This window comes from Lontra canadensis, unplaced genomic scaffold (genome assembly GCF_010015895.1).
Source record: "Lontra canadensis isolate GAN:19392208 unplaced genomic scaffold, GSC_riverotter_1.0 scaffold117, whole genome shotgun sequence".
Classification (NCBI taxonomy): Eukaryota; Metazoa; Chordata; class Mammalia; order Carnivora; family Mustelidae; genus Lontra; species Lontra canadensis.
This window is the reverse complement of record NW_022631111.1, coordinates 645,260-663,622: the sequence shown is the minus strand read 5'-3', so window position 1 is coordinate 663,622 and position 18,363 is coordinate 645,260. Positions and strand designations below refer to the sequence as shown.

The window sequence follows — 18,363 nt, the reverse complement described above, 5'->3', positions numbered from 1 at the left end:
CAGGACATGAGCACTCCATGATACAGGCCTCTGGATCAGTCCTTGGTCACTGTTCTTCTAGGTGAACCTTCTTGCCCATGTGGTCCTGACTTTGACAGCACTGTGTTCACCCAGTAATCCAGGACTGGGTCTCCCTCAGCTGGAATCAGTGAGCTGGTCCTGTCAGGTTCAGAGTGACCCTCAGAGTTGTCACTGCCACTCTGTTCCCACTGCCACTGTTGTAACTGTTCTTAATTGTGTCAGAGCTCAGCTCAATGACCGTTAGCTGGTCTGAGTCCCTTACCCCCTGTCATGTGCCCTCTCTCTCTGCTGACCAGTCTTCAGGAGTGCTGTGGGCCTCCTGAAGAAAACATTTCTCCTCCTTATCTCCAGGACCTCCCCAGTCTGAGCAGCCTGCTTGGAGCCCGCCTTTCCTTCTCCGAGCCCACATTCTGGCTTCCCCAGTGCACACACCACCCCTCTACACACCATGCACTTTGACACACAGCTTAGACCTTGACTCCTCTCGTTACCTGTGCCTGGGACCCCTTCCCAACTCTTCAGACCCAGCATATACAAAACTGAATTCAGCCTCCCTACCCTGTTTCTCCTTCTGGTCACGGGGATCACTGTCTAGCTCTCCCAGCCCCTTAGTCTTCTCTGGCTCTCGCTGCTCTTCTGGTTCTGTCTCCAAGTAATGGTCAAGTCCGTTTCTTCTGGACTGTTGCTGTAGCCACCTTCTCATCACTGCCCAGAGTCTGCACTCTTGTCTGAGAAGTCTTTCCCAAACAGAAATTTGATCACTTTATACTCTTGCTTTAAAAGCGTTAACATGGAGTAGCTCTCCATAATCATTGGAGGATCTTCAGGTCCTCATGATACTGATCAATGTCCTGCATCAGTCAGGCCAGCTTCCCCGGCTGTCCCTCAGTGTCTCACCCATCTCGTGAGGACATCTGCCTTTTGGCCTGTGAGCTGCTCCCCAAGTCCAGAATGCCACTGTCCTGCAATTCTCACTTGGCAGACTCCATCCCTTCTTCTAGAATCCCCCTCAGGTTTTGCCTTGGGCTCTTGGCCTCTCGAACATCCTTCCTGGTTCAGGCCAGAGCAGTGTCCTTACTCGGGTCGGAGTCATGCTTCCCTTCCTGCCTGCCCCCATCCTGATGTTGTATACGGCCCTTGAGCTTGGTTCAGGTGGTCTGCGCCAGGTATCAACAGTGGCAGCTTCTCAGCAGAAAATAGTTTCTGCCTTAAGTTCAGTCTTTCCCTGTAATTCTGTATCCCTGCCTACTTTCCAGCTTTTTTTTTTTTTTAAAGATTTTATTTATTTATTTGACAGAGATCACAAGTAGGCAGGGGTGGGGGGGGGAAACAGGCTCCCTGCTGAGCAGAGAGCCCTATGCGGGGCTCGATCCCAGGACCCTGAGACCATGACCCGAGCCAAAGGCAGAGCTTAACCCGCTGAGCTACCCAGGTGCCCCTACTTTCCAGCTTTTAACAGTAATAATAATCAACAATACCTTGCATCTGTGTATTTCAGAGTAAAATTTGACACATGTTCAAGTCCTTTTTATAGCACATTTTTACATCAAAGAAATTTTCAAGGAGTTTCACCAAAATATCTATATCATTTTCATTATTATTGTCAAATATCTACAGCCCCCACCCAGTCCTTGATCTGGATAGAGGAACATCTATCCTGATGTTCCTGAGCAACAAAACTAAAGGTTGATTGGTTTATGGCAGTGATTTTCAGCCTTGGCTACCTATTGTAATCACCTGACCCCACCTCCAGAAAATCTCATTTCATTGGTCATGAGATTTTAAAACTCCCCAGACTGTTCCATGTTTTGGCCAGGCTTGAAATCCATTGTTCTGAAGTTCTGAGCAAGAATCGTATTTTAGGGACACCTGGGTGGCTCAGTGGGTTAAAGCCTCTGCCTTCGGCTCAGATCATGATCCCAGGGTCCTGGGATCGAGCCCCACATCGGGCTCTCTGCTCAGCAGGGAGCCTGCTTCCTCCTCTCTCTCTGCCTGCCTCTCTGCCTACTTGTGATCTCTGTCAAATAAATAAATAAATAAATAAAATCTTTAAAAAAAAAAAGAATCGTGTTTTATGCTGAGTAGTTCATGTAGTGATTTTGTTACAAATTAGACATTTTGATATTGGGAACGTTTTTAACTGTTGCCTCAGAACACTTGTATTGGGTTATTTATTTCTGTTACCAAACGTGTACAACAGCATCGCCAGTCCCCACCCTGCTGTGGGAGGACATAGCTATCACTGGGTGATAAAATTAAAAGTTGGCCAGTTTGCTTAAAGATTCAGGGTTAAGTGTTAGTGGGAGTCACCCAAGGAAACCACCAGTGCCCATGGCCTGCTGTGCCTCTCTCTCCTCCCCTGACTTGTGCTGCTCCAGAGGGAATCTGTGTTCAAGGAGCAAGAGCCCCTGGGGAGACAGACCCCACTGTCATCTGGCCAGTGCCTGATCACCATTTAATGTCGGGATCTTTGGTTCCACCTATGTCGGAGGGCTCAGGTTAGGCCCAAAGCCTGATTGTCAATCCAGGTCATGGATTGCTAAGAGAACTCAGAGCAATGAGGAAGGCACATGGCACATGGGCTCAGAGCCATGTGGGGGCCACCCAAGCACCCAGCCACAAAGCAGGAGGATGAGCTGGGGCCGGAACCCTTCCTCCCATTGACCTCGTCCTCTGATGAATACGGCCCAGTCCCAGTCCTGGAATTTGGTGCTTTCCTCCTAAGTCATTCTGTAGGGAAGAGTGAAGAACATGAGGCGGACAGAGGTGCAGAGTCATGCTACAGGAGAGGGTGCTGGGAGCCTGGTAAATAAGACCTTCCCCCCCTAGTCGTATGCACAGAAATGGGAAGAATATTCATACTTACCAGGTACATATGCTGCCCTGGGTTAGGCATGTCATTCATCCTGTAGGTATTTTGGGGGGCCCTGCTGTATAGGCCCCTGCTAAGCATAGGGATTACAAAAAGGAGCAGACGTTATGGGTCCTGCTCGTGAGCGATGTGGGAAGGAAGGGAAGCCACATGACAGGAGGAGGTGGCATGGGTTTCCTCATCCTTGCCACTTCCCCCTGCTCGACCCGGACACCTTACCTGAGAAACCCGCCTGTCCCAGGTGCTGCCAGGTTCCTCTAGCCCCTCGTCCCAGTTGGGCCAGTCACAAGAGGCTGGCTCCCGCGCCCTTGGCAGCTCTGCACAGGCTGGTGTGCACTGGGGCTTCTGCACAGACACCTGAGCACACCGGGCTCCTGTGGGCGGGCTTCCTGGGGCAGGGGATGCTTAGGAGTGTTCTGATCCATTTTCTTATTCGTGTGTCGATTTCTTTGCATTTATAGTTTCAGCAGTGCACAAAGAAACCAAGCAGTTCTTCACTTTGTATAATACCCTGGATGATAAAAAGGTGTATTTGGAAAAAGAGGTAAGAACCTGTATGAAAAGAAAATAACTTAATCAGATGATCAGAGACCAGGGCTATTGACCTCTGGAAGGTCAGATGAACTGAGCAGGAGGCCGTCAGCATTAAGTGGAAGGAGAGCCTGCTGTGCGCCCCGTGCTGGGTCACAAAGTTAGAGCGGAAGGGTCACGTCGGAGCTAACGTTGCACGTGCACCTGGGCCCACGTGGAACTGGTGGAGCGCGGTTTCGTGGTGCCCTATGAGAAATGACATCTAGAAACAAACACAACAGGCTCACAGGGAGGGAGCCCGGCTTGGCAAAAGTTACGTTTGAGTTTTAAAGGAAGGGAGGAAGCAGCAAAATAAAATGGGGATGGTGGGCTTATTCAGGTTGATGCGGGGAAACTAGCTATTTCGTCATCACCGTTCGCCAAGAATGAGGAAGCTGCCCCAGACACTGACGCTGCCCTCCGCATCATTCCGATGCTCTGCGTAAATCCACTCATGACTCGGGGCTCCCTCCCATCCAGCAGCAGATGACTGGAGCAGGCCGGCAGGGTGTGCAGCTGTAGTTAAAGGAAGAAGAAAAGAAACAATGCGGTCTTCACAGGAGCAGCATAGCGCAGTGGCGAGTGTATGCGCTTTCAAGTTGGACAAGTTTAGGGGTTTTTCTGTAAAGAGGGAATTGCACCTGCTTTGTATGACTGTGACGGAGACAGAATGGGAAATGACGGTGAAGGTCCTTGCATCTGGTGACGCCAGGCACATACTAGTCCTGCCCACCCCTCACCTCCAGGTCAGCAGAATCTGTTTCCATTTCATCACTGGGCCAACCCACACTGATTACCCCTCAATAAGAACCATATCACAGGTGCATCTTTCACATGGCCCCAAATGGAGGCCTGTGTAATTAGTGTCCCCTTTCTGGGCTGTTGTCAGCCAAACCAGATCAATCTCTGTCTTCCTAGAGGACACTTCTGAGGAGGGGCATTGAGTTCTGTTTTTCTCTATATCTGGTCTTCCACAGTGACGGGCACATGGCAGGCTCTTACCTCCTTTTGCTTATAGGTTTTCCTTTTTCTTTTCCTCTCCTCCTCAGATCAGCCTGCTGAACTCAATTCATGAGAACTTCTCACAGTAAGTATTGGCAGGCCTCCTTCCCATCAGTACCCGGGTGTACCCTGCACAGTGCATTCTGCTCACCTCCCTGCCGGTAGCAAGTACAAGGGGCGAGATGAGGCTAGACGGGTGGTTTTTACGCTTTCACCCCTACTGCGAAGTGCACCTGTGTCCTGCTTTACATAGTCTCAGGGTTCTTGCAAAAATACCATGATGTTAGAGGGAGTTTGAGAAACACCAAGGAATATCTTGGGGAAAGAAGTAACTTCCAAGTAATTTGTGCCTCACTAGTATAATCTCTGTTTATTTTTTTTTTTTTGTCTTGTTAAGATTTGATCAATACCATTAGTTCTTGAGCACGTAAAGATGCTTCACAATCTAGATAATGAAATAATCTAATTTATAAAAAGATTTTTAAATCTAATGATAGATTTTGCTTTTAGGTCACTGTGCATCTTCTAAACAACTTTATTCAGATAGGAATTCTTTTTCCCCAAGAACTATATGGCAAGGCCCACCTGCACCCAAGTCATACCAGCCCTCACGCGTGCCCAGTGGTCTGCTCATCGTCCAGCAGCCCAGGGCTTGCTGTCTATACAGCAGTCTCCTTTTGCTTCCAGCACAAACCTCTCTTAGCCCCTGGCAGGTGACCGGTAACTAAGATCTGAATGGATTACAAACTCTAGATCTTAAGCTTCATTTCTAACTAAAAATCACAGCTCCCTGATAAGATTCAGATTCAGTTAGTGACTTATAGCCCTGTGACATTTCTAAAAATGGTGACTTCCTCATTATTTCCTGATAATTGAGAGACACTACGGTGTTCGATGGTGCCATGATGAGCTCTGCTCTGTCAGCCATCCTGTGGAAGAATTCTCAGTCCCTGTGTCTGTGGGCTTGTATCCTTGTGGTGCCATTCCCAGTGCAGAACAGGAAGTGAAGGGGACAGTTTCAGGACACCAGGAAATCCACTCATTTAGCTGCTGCCTTGAGAAACAGGACCAGGTTTCCTGACCGTGTATTTAGGAAAATCTCAGAAGAGGTTTACCAGTCTGGAGCAGTGCCTCCAAATCCTCAGATTTCTAAAAACTAAATGGAAATCATTTTTTAGGCAGTGTAAGTCATCATCAAAGTAAGAAATGTTTTTGTTGATTTTAATAACATTTTGTTTTACTTTACGTAAATACATATTAAGCAGTTTGTAGAGAAAGTGAGAAAAGATTAATATTCAGTTATGAGATGAGGCTAATTGTCATGCCTTCCTCGGAGGTTAGAATTCCTAACTGCCTTGGACTCGATGCCTCCCCCTTCCTCAGTGTCCCGCATTCTGTTCCTCACTCTGCTGATTGTTCCTTTCAGAGCCATGGCCTCCCCTACTGCCCGGGACCAGTTTTTACGTCAGATGGAACAGATCGTAGAAGGAATTAAGCAGAGCAGAATGAAGGTGAGAGGGCTCGTTTTCTGTAGTACAGCTGGGATCTCAACCTGGTTTCAGAAAAGGTCTTGGGAAGAGCAGGCCTCTTCTGCTTGTCTTGAGAATGTGCTCCCAGTCCTGAAGACCCACCTTCAGTGTCCACAGAGTGTGTGCCCAGCATGCCTCTGATCCTGCAGTGGGCAGTGCCAGCTCCACAGGCTGGTGATTTAAAGGCAGCTCTTAACAGTAGCCCCATGGATTGAACACCCACTATGGGCCAAGCCTGGTGCTAGTCCTCCTAGAAGGTTCCTAAGTGAGTAGTGTTACCCCCATTGTATAGGTGGGGAAACCAACTTTCACCAGCGTCGTCTTCTCTTGCTCACAGTCTCTTCCTCACTGGATCTTTGGTTCCTTTAATTCTGCCATTAGAGATTCATTCCTTAGGATCCTGAGAGCATTTTAGTTTTCAGGAATCTTCTATAAAAAATGCAAATAATTACCAAACTGAATTCTGAAGTGAGAGGATGTTATGCCTCAGAATAGAAGAGAGGTATCAGTAAGCATTGTGAGAGTTCCAGAGATAGCTTTACAGAGAATCATTCAGTCTGGGGCCAGCACGGAGTTTTTATCAGTCTGTGGCTCTGCACTTGGGCCATTTTGACAACAGTAAGAATTTGATGACTGTCTGGAAATCAGACGTAGTCACAATTTTCTGCTGTTATAACCAGACGAGAACTCACTAATACTCCCAAATCTCTTACTTTTGATCCCTTTAAAAACATGGATCACACTGGAATGGTCCTCAGGCATGGCCGTGTGACCTTCTGGGGACTCAGGGCACCTGCTGTCTCGAGCTTGGACAGAATGATATTGGGAGTGACGCCAGAATTCAGACACACAAAGGAAAGAGTGTCTGTGGTACTTGTCATCGTAAAAACCCACACACAGATGGTAAACCTTCACGCTGCCTATAATCTCATCTCACAAGAGATGAACTAAGGGCAGAAGCTCTTTATATCCCTTCCCCTCTAGAAAAAAACTAATCTCCCCATTAGTGACTTCAATAAAATGATGTCAGTGGAGGAAAAAAACAATTACTACTAGTGACAAAACTATTCGGCCCCAAAAATGAAAGTAGTTGTGAGGCAGCACGTGGCCTGCCTTGCACGGGTACACAAACCCAAGTCAGGACAGTCCCTTCTTGATGAGCTAGGTAGGGTGTAACAGAGGAGGAGCACAGAGAGCCCAGCCGACCACAAGCCTTTAACAAGATCACAGCGTGGCAGGCCTTTCCGCCCTGCCATCATGCCGTCATGCTCCTCCTTAGGGACCGGCTCTTTTTTTTTTTTTTTTTTTTTTTTTTTTGAGAATTTAAGAGAGCTGCTGAGTGGGGGTCAGGGAGAGAGAGAAAGAATCTTAATCAGTTTCCACCCCAGCACAGAGCCTGATATGGGGCTCCATCTCACAACCCTGAGATCATAACCTGAGCTGAAATCAAGAGGCAGCGGCTCAAGCCACTGAGCCACCTGGCAACCTGCAGAGCTGTTCTTGTCCATAGTAAAGAACACGGGCAATCGATTTGGGGTTTGTTTCTTTCCCCTTGGCTTCCCCTTCCTGTTTACCAGGAGATGCCTTCCTAGGGAAGGAAGCGGATTTCATCCATTCATCATCTCCATTCTCCCCCAGGCTTCATGCTGTTGGTACCTCAGTGCTGACCGGTGGAAGAGGCTGCTCTGTGCATCTGCCTCCCCAGCTAGGTGGTGGGGTACGAGATGGGGGAGCATGCCCACGGGCAGAGAGGGCTCTCTTCTTCGTGTGTGCATCACCAGTGGCGAGCCCGGCACCTGACCCATGGTGGGCTTTCAGGAACTGTTTGCTGAGTGAGTGAATTCGTTCAGCTGACTGCAAAGGCAGTTCTCAAAGACGGTTCCCGGTCAGGTTTGAATATTGGCTGGCACTTCAAATGCAAGAAGGCTGTCTTTGCAGAACAGCATGCATTTGAATGCATGTTTTTTGATGTATTTGTTTTAAAAACCATAGTACTCCCTGTATGGATGCCGCAGTGGCTCCTGCGCAGAGTGTATGTGGCAGGGAGTCTGTGTCCTCATGGAGCACACACACTCCCAGAATCGGTGGCTGTGGGATGTACACAGAGTGGACCATAGACCAGCAGTGTGTACACGCAACAGTGCATGGTACACAGAGGGGCTCCTGAGTGAAGAGAGAGTCACTTAGTGAAAGGCATTTTATTTTTTTAAAGCTTTTATGTATTTGACAGAGAGAGAGCACAAGCAGGGGGAGTGGCAAGCAGAGGGAGAGGGAGAAGCGGGCTTCGCGCAGAGCAAGGAGCCCAATGCAGGGCTCGATCCCCATTCCCTGGGATCATGACCCAAGCCGAAGGCAAACACTTAATGACTGAGTCGCCCAGGCGCACCGCTGGAAGGCATTTGCACCTCATCCTGAGGAGGTGAATCCTGGGAGCAGGTGCTCAGCAGAAGAATCTGGGGCTCCTGACCTAGGATGTGGGGGTGAGCAAGGAGTGGGAACAGTGTGCCTGGGGGACGGGCTACTAGGACAATGTGAAAATAAAACTCAGACCTAAGAGTCAGCTCCTGATTCTGAGGGTGAGGGGGCTCGATCTTCTTGTTACCACTCACATTCTGGGTGTCGGTGTGAAGACAAAACCTAGTCTTTGTTGAAGAGCTACTGTGAATCTAGTGATGTGTCGTTCACATCACAGTTAATGTCATCTGTACCTTGTGACCTGTGATCTAGGTGATAATATCCTTATTTTGCAACTAGGATACCTGTCATTCCGAAAGATGAAATAACCTGTCCAGGGATGCACAGTGAGTATAGGACAGGGGGCTCAGGATCAGGTCACCAGGTGACTTAGGAGCTGGACAATGGTCAGGAGTGGTCCAGGCAGATCAGTGACTCTGTGGGTGGGATAGGCTTTGGGGACACCGGGTTGCAGTTCACCAGGTGATGGGCCTGGGGATGCCTGGGATCCCACGCAGCCAGTGAAGCTTTAACCTGAATTTACTGGGCAGTCCCTTCCAATGCATACCTCAGAAGCCCTGCTCAGGCGTCAGAGGCCAGTGAGTCTGTCCAACGCACTCGTGAGCACCTGCCGTGAGCCAGGCACCAGCTGCCTCCACAGCTTTCTGCCCTCGCCATCCGCGATGCTCTCACTTGCTGCTGGAAATCATGCACATACCACTGCCGACTCTGCCCAAATGTCATCTCCTCAGAGAGCCCTCTCTGACCCTCCAGCCTGAAGGGGCCGTGCACCCACCCACCTCTCGTCCCGCAGCCCTGTCACTGTCTTCACAATGGTGATCACGAATAGGACTTTGCACACAGAGCTCATTGTGCGAGATGCGTGGTTAGCATCAGCCCCTCTAGCTCGCACCCTCCATGGGAACAGTGACGTGACCTCGTCACCACCACATTTAGTCCTCAGGGTAAACACGCAATATTTGTTCAACTATTAAGCTGTTAGGTACCTTAGGAAAATCTCTTTAACCCAAATGCATCCTGTATTTATGAGGTCACTGTCCTGGAAACACTCTAAATTTTCCACCAATAGAAAAATGGGTAAAATAGCAGTAAGATTGGGAATATTCTTAGAGTTTTTTTGGTTTTTTTTTTTTTTTTTTTAGGATTGTATTTATTTATTTGACAGACAGAGATCACAAGTAGGCAGAGAGGCAGGCAGAGAGAGAGCGGAAGAGAAGCAGGCTTCCTGCTGAGCAGAGAGCCCGATGCAGGGCTCGATCCCAGGATTCTGGGATCATGACCTGAGCTGAAGGCAGATGCTTTAACCCACTGAGCCACCCAGGTGCCTTGAGTTTTTTAGGTTTTGATTGTAGAAAGTGTATAATAGCATGGAAATACTATGAAAATGTATGGAAATAATGCATGAAAGCAGACTCAGTTATTTACATAGGGGTTCCTCAGCCTCAGCACAGTTAACATTTTGGACCAGATGACACCTTGTCATGTGTGAGGGCTGGGCTGCACATTGTAGAAGGTTTAGCGGCATCCCTGGCTCCTAGTGGACCCTCTCCTCTCAGCTGTGGCTACCTAATCCATCCCCAGACACTACCTCATGCCCTTCAGGGGCCAGAATAGCCCCTGGTTGAGAAGCACCAGGCTGCTGATTGTGAAATTGTAGACACACACACACGCACGCAAATGGGACAGTTAGTTCCTAGTATTAGAACTGCTGAAGAAATGAGAGAGGCTTCTATGTAATTTCACCCAAATAAATAGGTCAGTCTCAGAAGTGGTGTGCAGAAAGAGAAATACTGGAAGTGCATGAAGATATTGGTAACAGTTGCCTTCTGAGTGTTGCCAGCAGCCCTTGGTCACAATGTGCCCCTTCCTCCCCATTTCCCAAACTATTTCCACAGATGGAAAAGAAGAAGCAAGAGAACAAGATGCGAAGAGACCAGTTGAACGACCAGTACTTGGAACTGTTAGAAAAGCAGAGGCTGTACTTTAAGACTGTGAAGGAGTTCAAGGAGGTAAGGCGGAGATGGGGCCAGCCACAGAAGGCTGTGGAGGGGTTGTGTATGTCTCAGGACAAGCCTTGAAAAACCAGAGCGGTCGCCTGGTTCCCCACTGGTCTGGGGATGGGCCACAGCTGTGTGATCCCACCGTGAAGTACCGCATCTATCTAGTTCAGGACTGTGTGGTTCGCCGGCCCATTCTCAAGTCTCGAACATTCTGAGAGACATCACGTCTTCATTTTCATTCCCCTAACGTTTAGTAAGCATATTAAACCCATAAGAAAATAGCTTCAAAGGCCACCTGGAAACAGCATTCATTACACTTTCATATCTGGAACTTTCCTTCGTCCCATCCGAGGTGGGAGAGGGACCTTGAGAAGCCTGTGGGAAAAGTGAACTTTGAGCTTGGCAGGCTTGGGTTCGAACCTGCCTTTAGCACTTACCAGCTGTGCACTTGGGCAGTGGCTAAATCCCCTCACACCTGTTTCCTCGTCGGTGTTTCTGCTGGGTCACATGAGGGATAAAGGTGTCTAGCACTCTGTCTGCCTCCTATGATGTCCAACACTCAGCTGAATTTTGTCTCCGTCTTCTCTCCCTGCATTTGGGAATGGACCATGCTCCATGGGCTCAGAAAGAAAAGTGTTTGTCCTTTTCTTACAAGATTTTCCAGAAAGGAGACTTCATTTTGTCACTTACTGGGGTATCAGCAACTTCATTTTCAGGAATTCCTTCCCCCTTTCTAACTCAAATCCGTGTGATTTCAGGGAGTATCGGGATTGCTGAATATAGACAGCTACAGGTGTAGCTTGTATGTATCCTGGTGTTGGGTCTGCAGAATAAAAAGTACGATCTTTTTATACCAAAAATTTTATTTCTGTACATTTTTAAAAATCTGTTTCTCCTTCCCAATTTTTCCTTTTCTACCTCTCCTTTCCTTTTTTTTAATTTAACTTTTGGGGGCCACAACCCACAGACATTTCAAAATCTTTCACGCTTTCCATAAATATTCTTCCAGCTCCTTCCATGCCTCTGGGGTTATATCAGGTTGTTAAACAGACCCACTCCCTGTGTCAAGAAGCTTAATGTTGTGGTTGGGGACACAGCAAGCTAGAAAACACAAATCCCAGTAAACAAGTAGTAACAAATAACTAGTCTTGGCTGGGGGTAGGGGCACTAACAGAGATGGCGCGGTCAGGGAAGGTCTCTCTCGGGTGTGGACTTGGCCATGGGCGTAGCAGGAGACCTAAGGCTGGGCAGCTGGGAGAGTGACTGGGTGAAGTCCTCAGGGTCTAGGAGCCCCGTGTGGTTAGTAGGGGCTGGAGCTGAAGTTTTGGAAGGGCTAATGAGTGAGCTGAGGGATCAAACAGGACTCACTGCTCCCCAGCAGAACTTTTTTTCCCCTTTAATGCAAATAATTCAGAAAGAGAAAAGGCCCAGCAGGGAGGAATGAAATGTTGCTTGGGCAAGCCAGCACTTCCCTTTTGACAACAGAAACAGAAAACAGAGAAGTTGAGGAGGGTAAGTATAAGCTGTCCAAATCAAAGCACATAAAAGCAAAGTGGACAAGCTCATTCTCGTACTCCGCACTCTCAGGACTGAGATGACCTCCTAAGGCAGCGGTTCCTTCAGGGACAGTAAGCATCGGACTTTCTGTGTTCCTGTCTCCCTGGGCGCAGAGCCTCTTGTACCAGGGAACACGAGGGGGTGCCTCCAAGCCACTGAGACCCCCAGACCGTGTGCCTGCCTGTGCTGTTTTCCTCCATCCAGAACAAGTCAGGGGAAAAAGAGGAAAGGGAGTGTATGTTCTTCAGACAACTAAATAGATTTCATTTAAGGGACTCACCTTTAAAAAACGAAAAAACAGTCTATTTTCTTGTTTTTTGACGTGAAAGTGATAGTATTTACTACTTTTTTCTTTTTTAACATTTCACTTGGCAAGGATTTAAAATTAGCAACTGCGTGTCAGTGTTCTGAAATCTTGAACTTCTTCCACCCGCTCATCTGAGGTGACATGGCCCCTCTTGGGGCTGCTGCAGCTTGAGGAAGAAGAGGCAGTGGAGGCTTGCAGCTACCTGGTTTCCGCCCGGCTTCTTCAGCCGGAGCGGTGCTGCTCTTTCACAAGAGGACAGTTACCTGATAAGATCTCCTGTATGGTGGAAGATCCGTCTGCAGGAGCAAACCTTCGTCCCAGGCTCTTCTTCCAGAACCCTCTCTGTTCTGCTCGCTGTCCTTGTCTCTCCCCTGCCTGCCTGGTCTTCTCTGCTGGGTTCTCTGTGCCCACCATTTCCCAGTCTCTGGTGCTCGCGCCAGCAGCCGCACGCAGAGCATAACCGCAGCATCCAGAGCCCGGCCCTGGCCACCTCTGTCGTGCCCATCAGTGGGTTTGTGTCCTGCGTGCTCACTGAGCCGCGATGGCGCCCCCGTCATCCTGAGCCCCAGCCTCCTCTGGCGTCGGGACACTGGTTACGAACATCAGTGATGTCCGAGTCTCCGTGGGCTTGCTCGTCTTAGCCGGGTTTGCTGACAGCAAGTCTGCCGGGGAACAACACGTACTCTGAAGTCTCTTCAGCTGCTGTGTCACGTTAATTAGCCATCTCTCTAAACCACAGTCTCTCTTAAGGTCCCCAAAGCGAGCTTTAAATTCTAGCCTCGCACTGACGAGTGCAGGCCGTGCTTTTTCATGAAGCTGACTCTGAGTACAGTTTCGAGGAGGCTGACGTTCCATGTCCGGCACGTGGTGGGCCATATGCGGTCTCCAGTAGGAGAGAAACAGAGGCAAGGAGGTTGTTTCCCTTCTCTTCTAGAAGGAAATGCCTAAAGGACCCTTTCTGCATTTGCTTTGAACAGATGGACAGTATTCTGTAGCTTCCCCAAAGGCCTCCAGTAGATTGCATGAGACTTCATCAGTGCTCACACATAGCACGTGACGGGAGGACACCTGTCCTGAGATGTCCCGGCATCACGTCGGCGTCTTGTGCGTACCCTGGCCCCTCCTGAGGATGCTACGTGCAGCAGACACTGCTGAGTTGTTTTGCCTCATTTAGAAGTAAAAGTGGGTGACAGCTGAATGTATTTATTCATGGCTTTGTTGTTTTATCTTTTTTATTATGGAAATTTTCAAAAAATACACAGAAGTAGAGAGAGTCACAATAGTACGACTCTCTGCCTTTTCTTCCGTCTTTGCCAACACACCAGCACTTCGTTTTTGGCTAAAGCTTTTCTCCCCAAGCAAATCTCAGTAACTCATTTTATTTTATTTTCAGTAACTCCTTTTAAACAGGAAGACTTTCTTCTCTAGTAAAACAAATGTTACTAAAGGTCTTTCTCTTCCCGCGCCCCAGGACCAGTGAACTGCCTCCCCCTCCAAGAACCTGCGGTCAGAAAGTGTCAGAGTGCCTTGCTTCTGACAGTCATTCAGCCTTACCCCCGGCCCAGAGCCCAGCCCTCAGGAGAAGGCTGAGTACCTGCACGTGAACTGGCACTTAGTAAAAACAGGGTTCCTGCAGCCATGAGCTATGATACTGCCAGAAAGAACCAAGGGCCTGCAGAGAGCTGGGAGCACCTAGCTAGGTCCGGGGAGATGGAAATGTTGACTTTGGGGGTCTTGGATGCAGAGGGCTCAAGGGTGGAAGAATTTCTTCCACACTAAGGGCCTCTCCAAGGGAGTATGGCTTCTGGACGCCTGGCCTCACTCTCAGGCCGGGCCCCTCCAGCTTGCCTCTCCAGGCCCTTCCTGCTACCATGTTCACTTCTCAGTTTAAAGCCAGCTCCTGGTGACGGGACCCAAGGATGGAGGGGACAGTGATTGCCAGCAGATTGAGGTATCCTGAGCTGTCAAGGCCAGTGGGAACAAGAGGGAAGGAGCATGTGTAGTGAGCAGCTCTGGGTCATGTTTGAAGAGGCAGGTACAGAGTGATGCAGAGGTGACATCAGGTTCCACACGCAGGGCCTAGGACCAGTGACCTCCCTCAGTACATGTAGTCATGGATCTCATACAGCTTATTTGTAAAAGAGGAGGGTCCCTCAGTGCATGTCTCTCTCCTAGTCTTCTGTGAGTTTGTTTTCTTAAAGCTAAGAATGTACCCAGTCTTCGCTGTTGTCAGGGTGAGAACTTGGCCATGTGTTCTGCTTGCTGTGTGAACTAGGTTTGCCTTTCATCACTCCTTCAGCTGCGGGCTCCGAGTACCTTCCCCTTCCTTCCTTACAACAGTGGTCCAGGATTGGCGCTTAAGTGTCTGCTGGCTGCTTCTGGCCCCTTGAGGGCTACAGGGGCTCCATGAAGTCTTTTGGAAGGATAGTGCCTAATCCTCACCTGCTCTCCGTCTGACAGTCCAGAAGCCAGTTGTCGTTATAGTAATTTTGGCACCAGAGACCAGGTGAACCCATTCCGGCCGCTCCACAGTGCTAGTGCCATCGTGCACGGGGCCTGGTCTAGTCGGCCCGTTGCTGTGTCTCCGGGGACTAGGGAAAGCTAATGGACACATTCTCTGTTTCCTCTCCAGGAGGGCCGCAAGAATGAGGTGCTGCTGTCCAAGATGAGAGCCAAGGCCTCCTGAAGATCCCCAGACATCACCGTATGTCGTCGATTTTTTTTTAACGCCATTTATCAACTGCAAGATGGTGAAGATAGTTCTGAGCACTACCGTAGAGAGATGCAGGGGCCATGATCGCAGCACCAGGATATTTTCTTTCTCCCATTTGCTTCCATTTCATCTCTCTGTTGTTGATGGAATCAGACGGTGCAGACGTGGTGGCTTGGAGAACACCCGTCATCCTATGAAGAAATGCGGGCAGTATCTGTTCTGTGTCAGGTCAGCTTGAATTTCTCCAGTAACATTGCACATATGAAGGTACCTGTATCTGTGTGGACTCTGAATAAAAAGGAATTCACTTGTTCAGCAGATGTTAATTGAGCAACCATTGAGAAGTAGGCACTGAGGGAGACAGAAGTATAAAATCCAGGCCCTGCGCCTTGGGCAGCCAGCAAGTGGCCCAGGGAGCAGAAACAGCCCATTTGACCCAGAGCTCAGCTCAGTCACCTGAGGTTTTTTGGTTCTTTTTTTTTTTAGTAAGCAAAGGCTTTTAGCTGAATGACCAGCCCACGTGAGTATGGTCATGTGGGCCCTTTGCTTACCCTTGGTGCCTTTTGTTCCTGGCTCCTCGAGGTGCCAGCCAGCAGTCTTGATGGTGTAGCCGCAAGAATGAAAGCTCAGTGGCTGAATTCTTACACATGACTCGAGTTTATTTCACCAAAAATTGAAAACAGGGGCCTCATATTGAGGACCCCGTAAACAAGAAGGACACCTTAATATTCCCTGTTTCTCACGTGAGTCCCAGCCAGACGTGGTGCCCCCCCCTCTTCATTAGGCACACATGCCAGGAGCTCCATGTCTGGACAGGTCCTGGGCCAAGCACAGAGATGAGACACCATCCACTGGGCTCCGGGCATTGCGCGATAAATGCTGTGAGCAGAAAGCAGAGGGCATCGGAGAAGGAAGAACAGTGAGGCGCACAGAGATCCAGGAGACTTCGTCGGGGAGGTAGTACTGGGACTAGAGCAGAACGGGGAGTTGCATTTTAATAGGCGGAGATAGGTGGGAAGGCCTTTGGATAAATATGACTGTAATTAGAAACTTGAAAGGGTGCAGGGAGAGTACAAGCGTGCTTGTTGGACAAGGAGTGGAGGGGCCTGTCTGCAGGAAAGGCCGGCTGGGACCAGCCTTCAGGACCAGGGGAGGCGGGGGCTTGAAGGCAGGCAGAGCAGTAGACTCTGTCCTCCAGAAATGAGCAGTTAGGACCAGATGGGAAGCCCCTCCTTTCGTGGCTTTCAGGGATCCGGCAGCCCAGCCATGTCCAGTGAACCCTGGCACGAGGTGGGCATTTCATTCCGCATGCTTGCACACATGCTAGTCAGCGGGCTCGAACGTGACACGTAGAAGCTTATACAGGGAGGCAGCTGGGGCGTTCAGTGCAGTCACAGGAACAGCACATCCATTCTTAGTTCTCTGAGATGTGCAGTAAGCAAATCTGATGTGCACAGACCTTTAAAAATCCCTTGCTGGATTAGCAGCAGGCGCTGGTTTCTGTGGTTGGGCAGCAAGGCCTGTCCGGGTCCCAGAGCTATGGAAGCAGCAGTGCCCGAGGTGGTGCTTCCCTGTGCCGAGTGTGCCCTTCCTGGGCCCTGTACGTCTCCCCTTAGTGGCTCCCACGGGGCTGCTGCCAGCTGCAGGTTGATTTTTGAAACGGCCCCATGAAGTTGAAGCCAGCGACAGCCAGAAAGCAGGTGACCCTCTGAGGGCTGGGGAGGGGGCAGCTGTTTGCCAATTATTTCAGGTTTGGGGAAACATCTGTGTTTTCGTGTTGAGAAGCTCATGGACCCACTCCCTAGCCTTGTTTTGAGCCGTTATGAAATTGTCTTATTTGTCCAGAGGTGGTAGGGAGGAGAGTGGGTTATATTCTGGGGTTCGGTAGCCCACCTCTGCTATCAGGGTAAATATGGCACGACTAATCCAAAGTCACTAATTAATAACCATTTACGGGCATTTATTGGGCTGTGTTTCCAAAGAATTTCATTTTGATTTGGTTTTGCTATAGGGAGGTATCAGATTTCCTTTCCCCTTTTAACCCACAAGGCCTAATACAGACAAGTTCGTTCCCATTCCTTGGACACCTCTTGATTAGACTGCAGGAGCCAGATTAGAAAAGTCTGTGTTTGCTACAGGCGACCCACAGAGTGGATGGTGTCTTTGTGAAGAATTAGGACCGCAAGCACGCCTTACAGTCAGGCCTTAGAGGCCGATGTGATGCCCTAAGGCCCCCTTCATTTCAGAAGCCCCTCAGGAGAGTTCCTTCTGGGACATCTTGTGAACCCAGAGTATGACTGGGTATTGGGCTAAGCCCACAGACTTTTCTGGAGTTTAAAGAAAAAAAAAAAAAGGCAGCAGGAAACATGCTTAAGTTACTTTTATGAAATGTGTGCTTCTGGAGGAATGAGGCTTCCCCAGGAAGCATTCTGTTGCCCCTGTTCAGTCAGAGCCATAAGCTTGCTGTCCGGGTACCCTGGCATTCTCTGCCAGCCTCAGGTGGAGCGCCGTCCTCCCTGACACACAGACGTCTGGTGGAGTACATGGGCTGCCTTGGTATAAACTGAAGTCAGAGCTGCTGAGCAGTACAAACCAGAGGGCCACGAGGTATATGGGGAGACATTGAGACATGTTCCTTATTGTTCTCTGCCTGGGTTCGGTCTCATGGGTCCCTGGGGTCAGCTCATTGCGCTAGAGGGAGGTGTCAAATGTTTGAGAATGCTGCCAAAGTGACATGTCGGGGTCTGTTTCCTTTTTGAACAGAGCAAATTCCAGGCCTAAGTTCTTGTTAGAGTCTCGAGTGTATGGTTCTCACTGGCTTCTGGTCCATTGCCCATATTCTGTGGGTAGCCAGGGCCTGCCAGTGTCTGCTGAAGCAGGACCAGAAGGCCGAGGGGCTGGGACAGATAGGCCATTCTCAGGCTGAGGAAGCGCTCCTTTAAAAAAAATAAAAATAAAAAGAAGGCAGCAGGAAACATGCTTAAGTGTAGCTCTTGGGACCCTCTGAAACCAGGAGCAGAGGACAGGGATGGCCCCAGGCAGCCCTCTACTACCTCACCAAGCACCATCCCCATGACCTCAGGCTGACTGTCGCTGGCCCTGATCATGTCTGTAGTGACCAGAGCAGGCCTGCCAGCAGAGGTTTGGACCGCAAGCAGTGGCCTGTAAAGCAGGCCACCTTGATTCCTGCGTCCCACGCGTGGCCTGGTCATGCCCTTTCTGCACGTGACTGATGATCGGTGTAGAGGGAAGCAGCCTTTCGAGCAATAAACTGTAACAGGTACTTTGCCTGAGCCTGAGAGGCGGAGTTGGCTTGA

General features: G+C 49.5%; 1 protein-coding gene across 4 annotated transcripts in view; it reads left to right on the top strand.

The window, feature by feature from the left end:
• Nucleotides 1-15,366, top strand: part of CCDC93 (coiled-coil domain containing 93) — an 86,130-nt gene extending 70,764 nt beyond the window's left edge. For 3 of the 4 annotated variants that reach the window (XM_032840919.1, XM_032840923.1, XM_032840918.1), the window contains 5 exons: nt 3,355-3,437; nt 4,513-4,550; nt 5,892-5,976; nt 10,365-10,478; nt 14,966-15,366. In XM_032840919.1, the coding sequence (XP_032696810.1) occupies nt 3,355-3,437; nt 4,513-4,550; nt 5,892-5,976; nt 10,365-10,478; nt 14,966-15,019 (374 nt within the window). In that variant the 3' untranslated portion in view covers nt 15,020-15,366. Of the gene's footprint in view, nt 1-3,354; nt 3,438-4,512; nt 4,551-5,891; nt 5,977-10,364; nt 10,479-14,965 lie in introns of those variants that run through there. The other variant, XR_004380687.1, reaches the window with a different exon arrangement.
• The last annotated feature ends 2,997 nt before the right edge of the window (nt 15,367-18,363 follow it).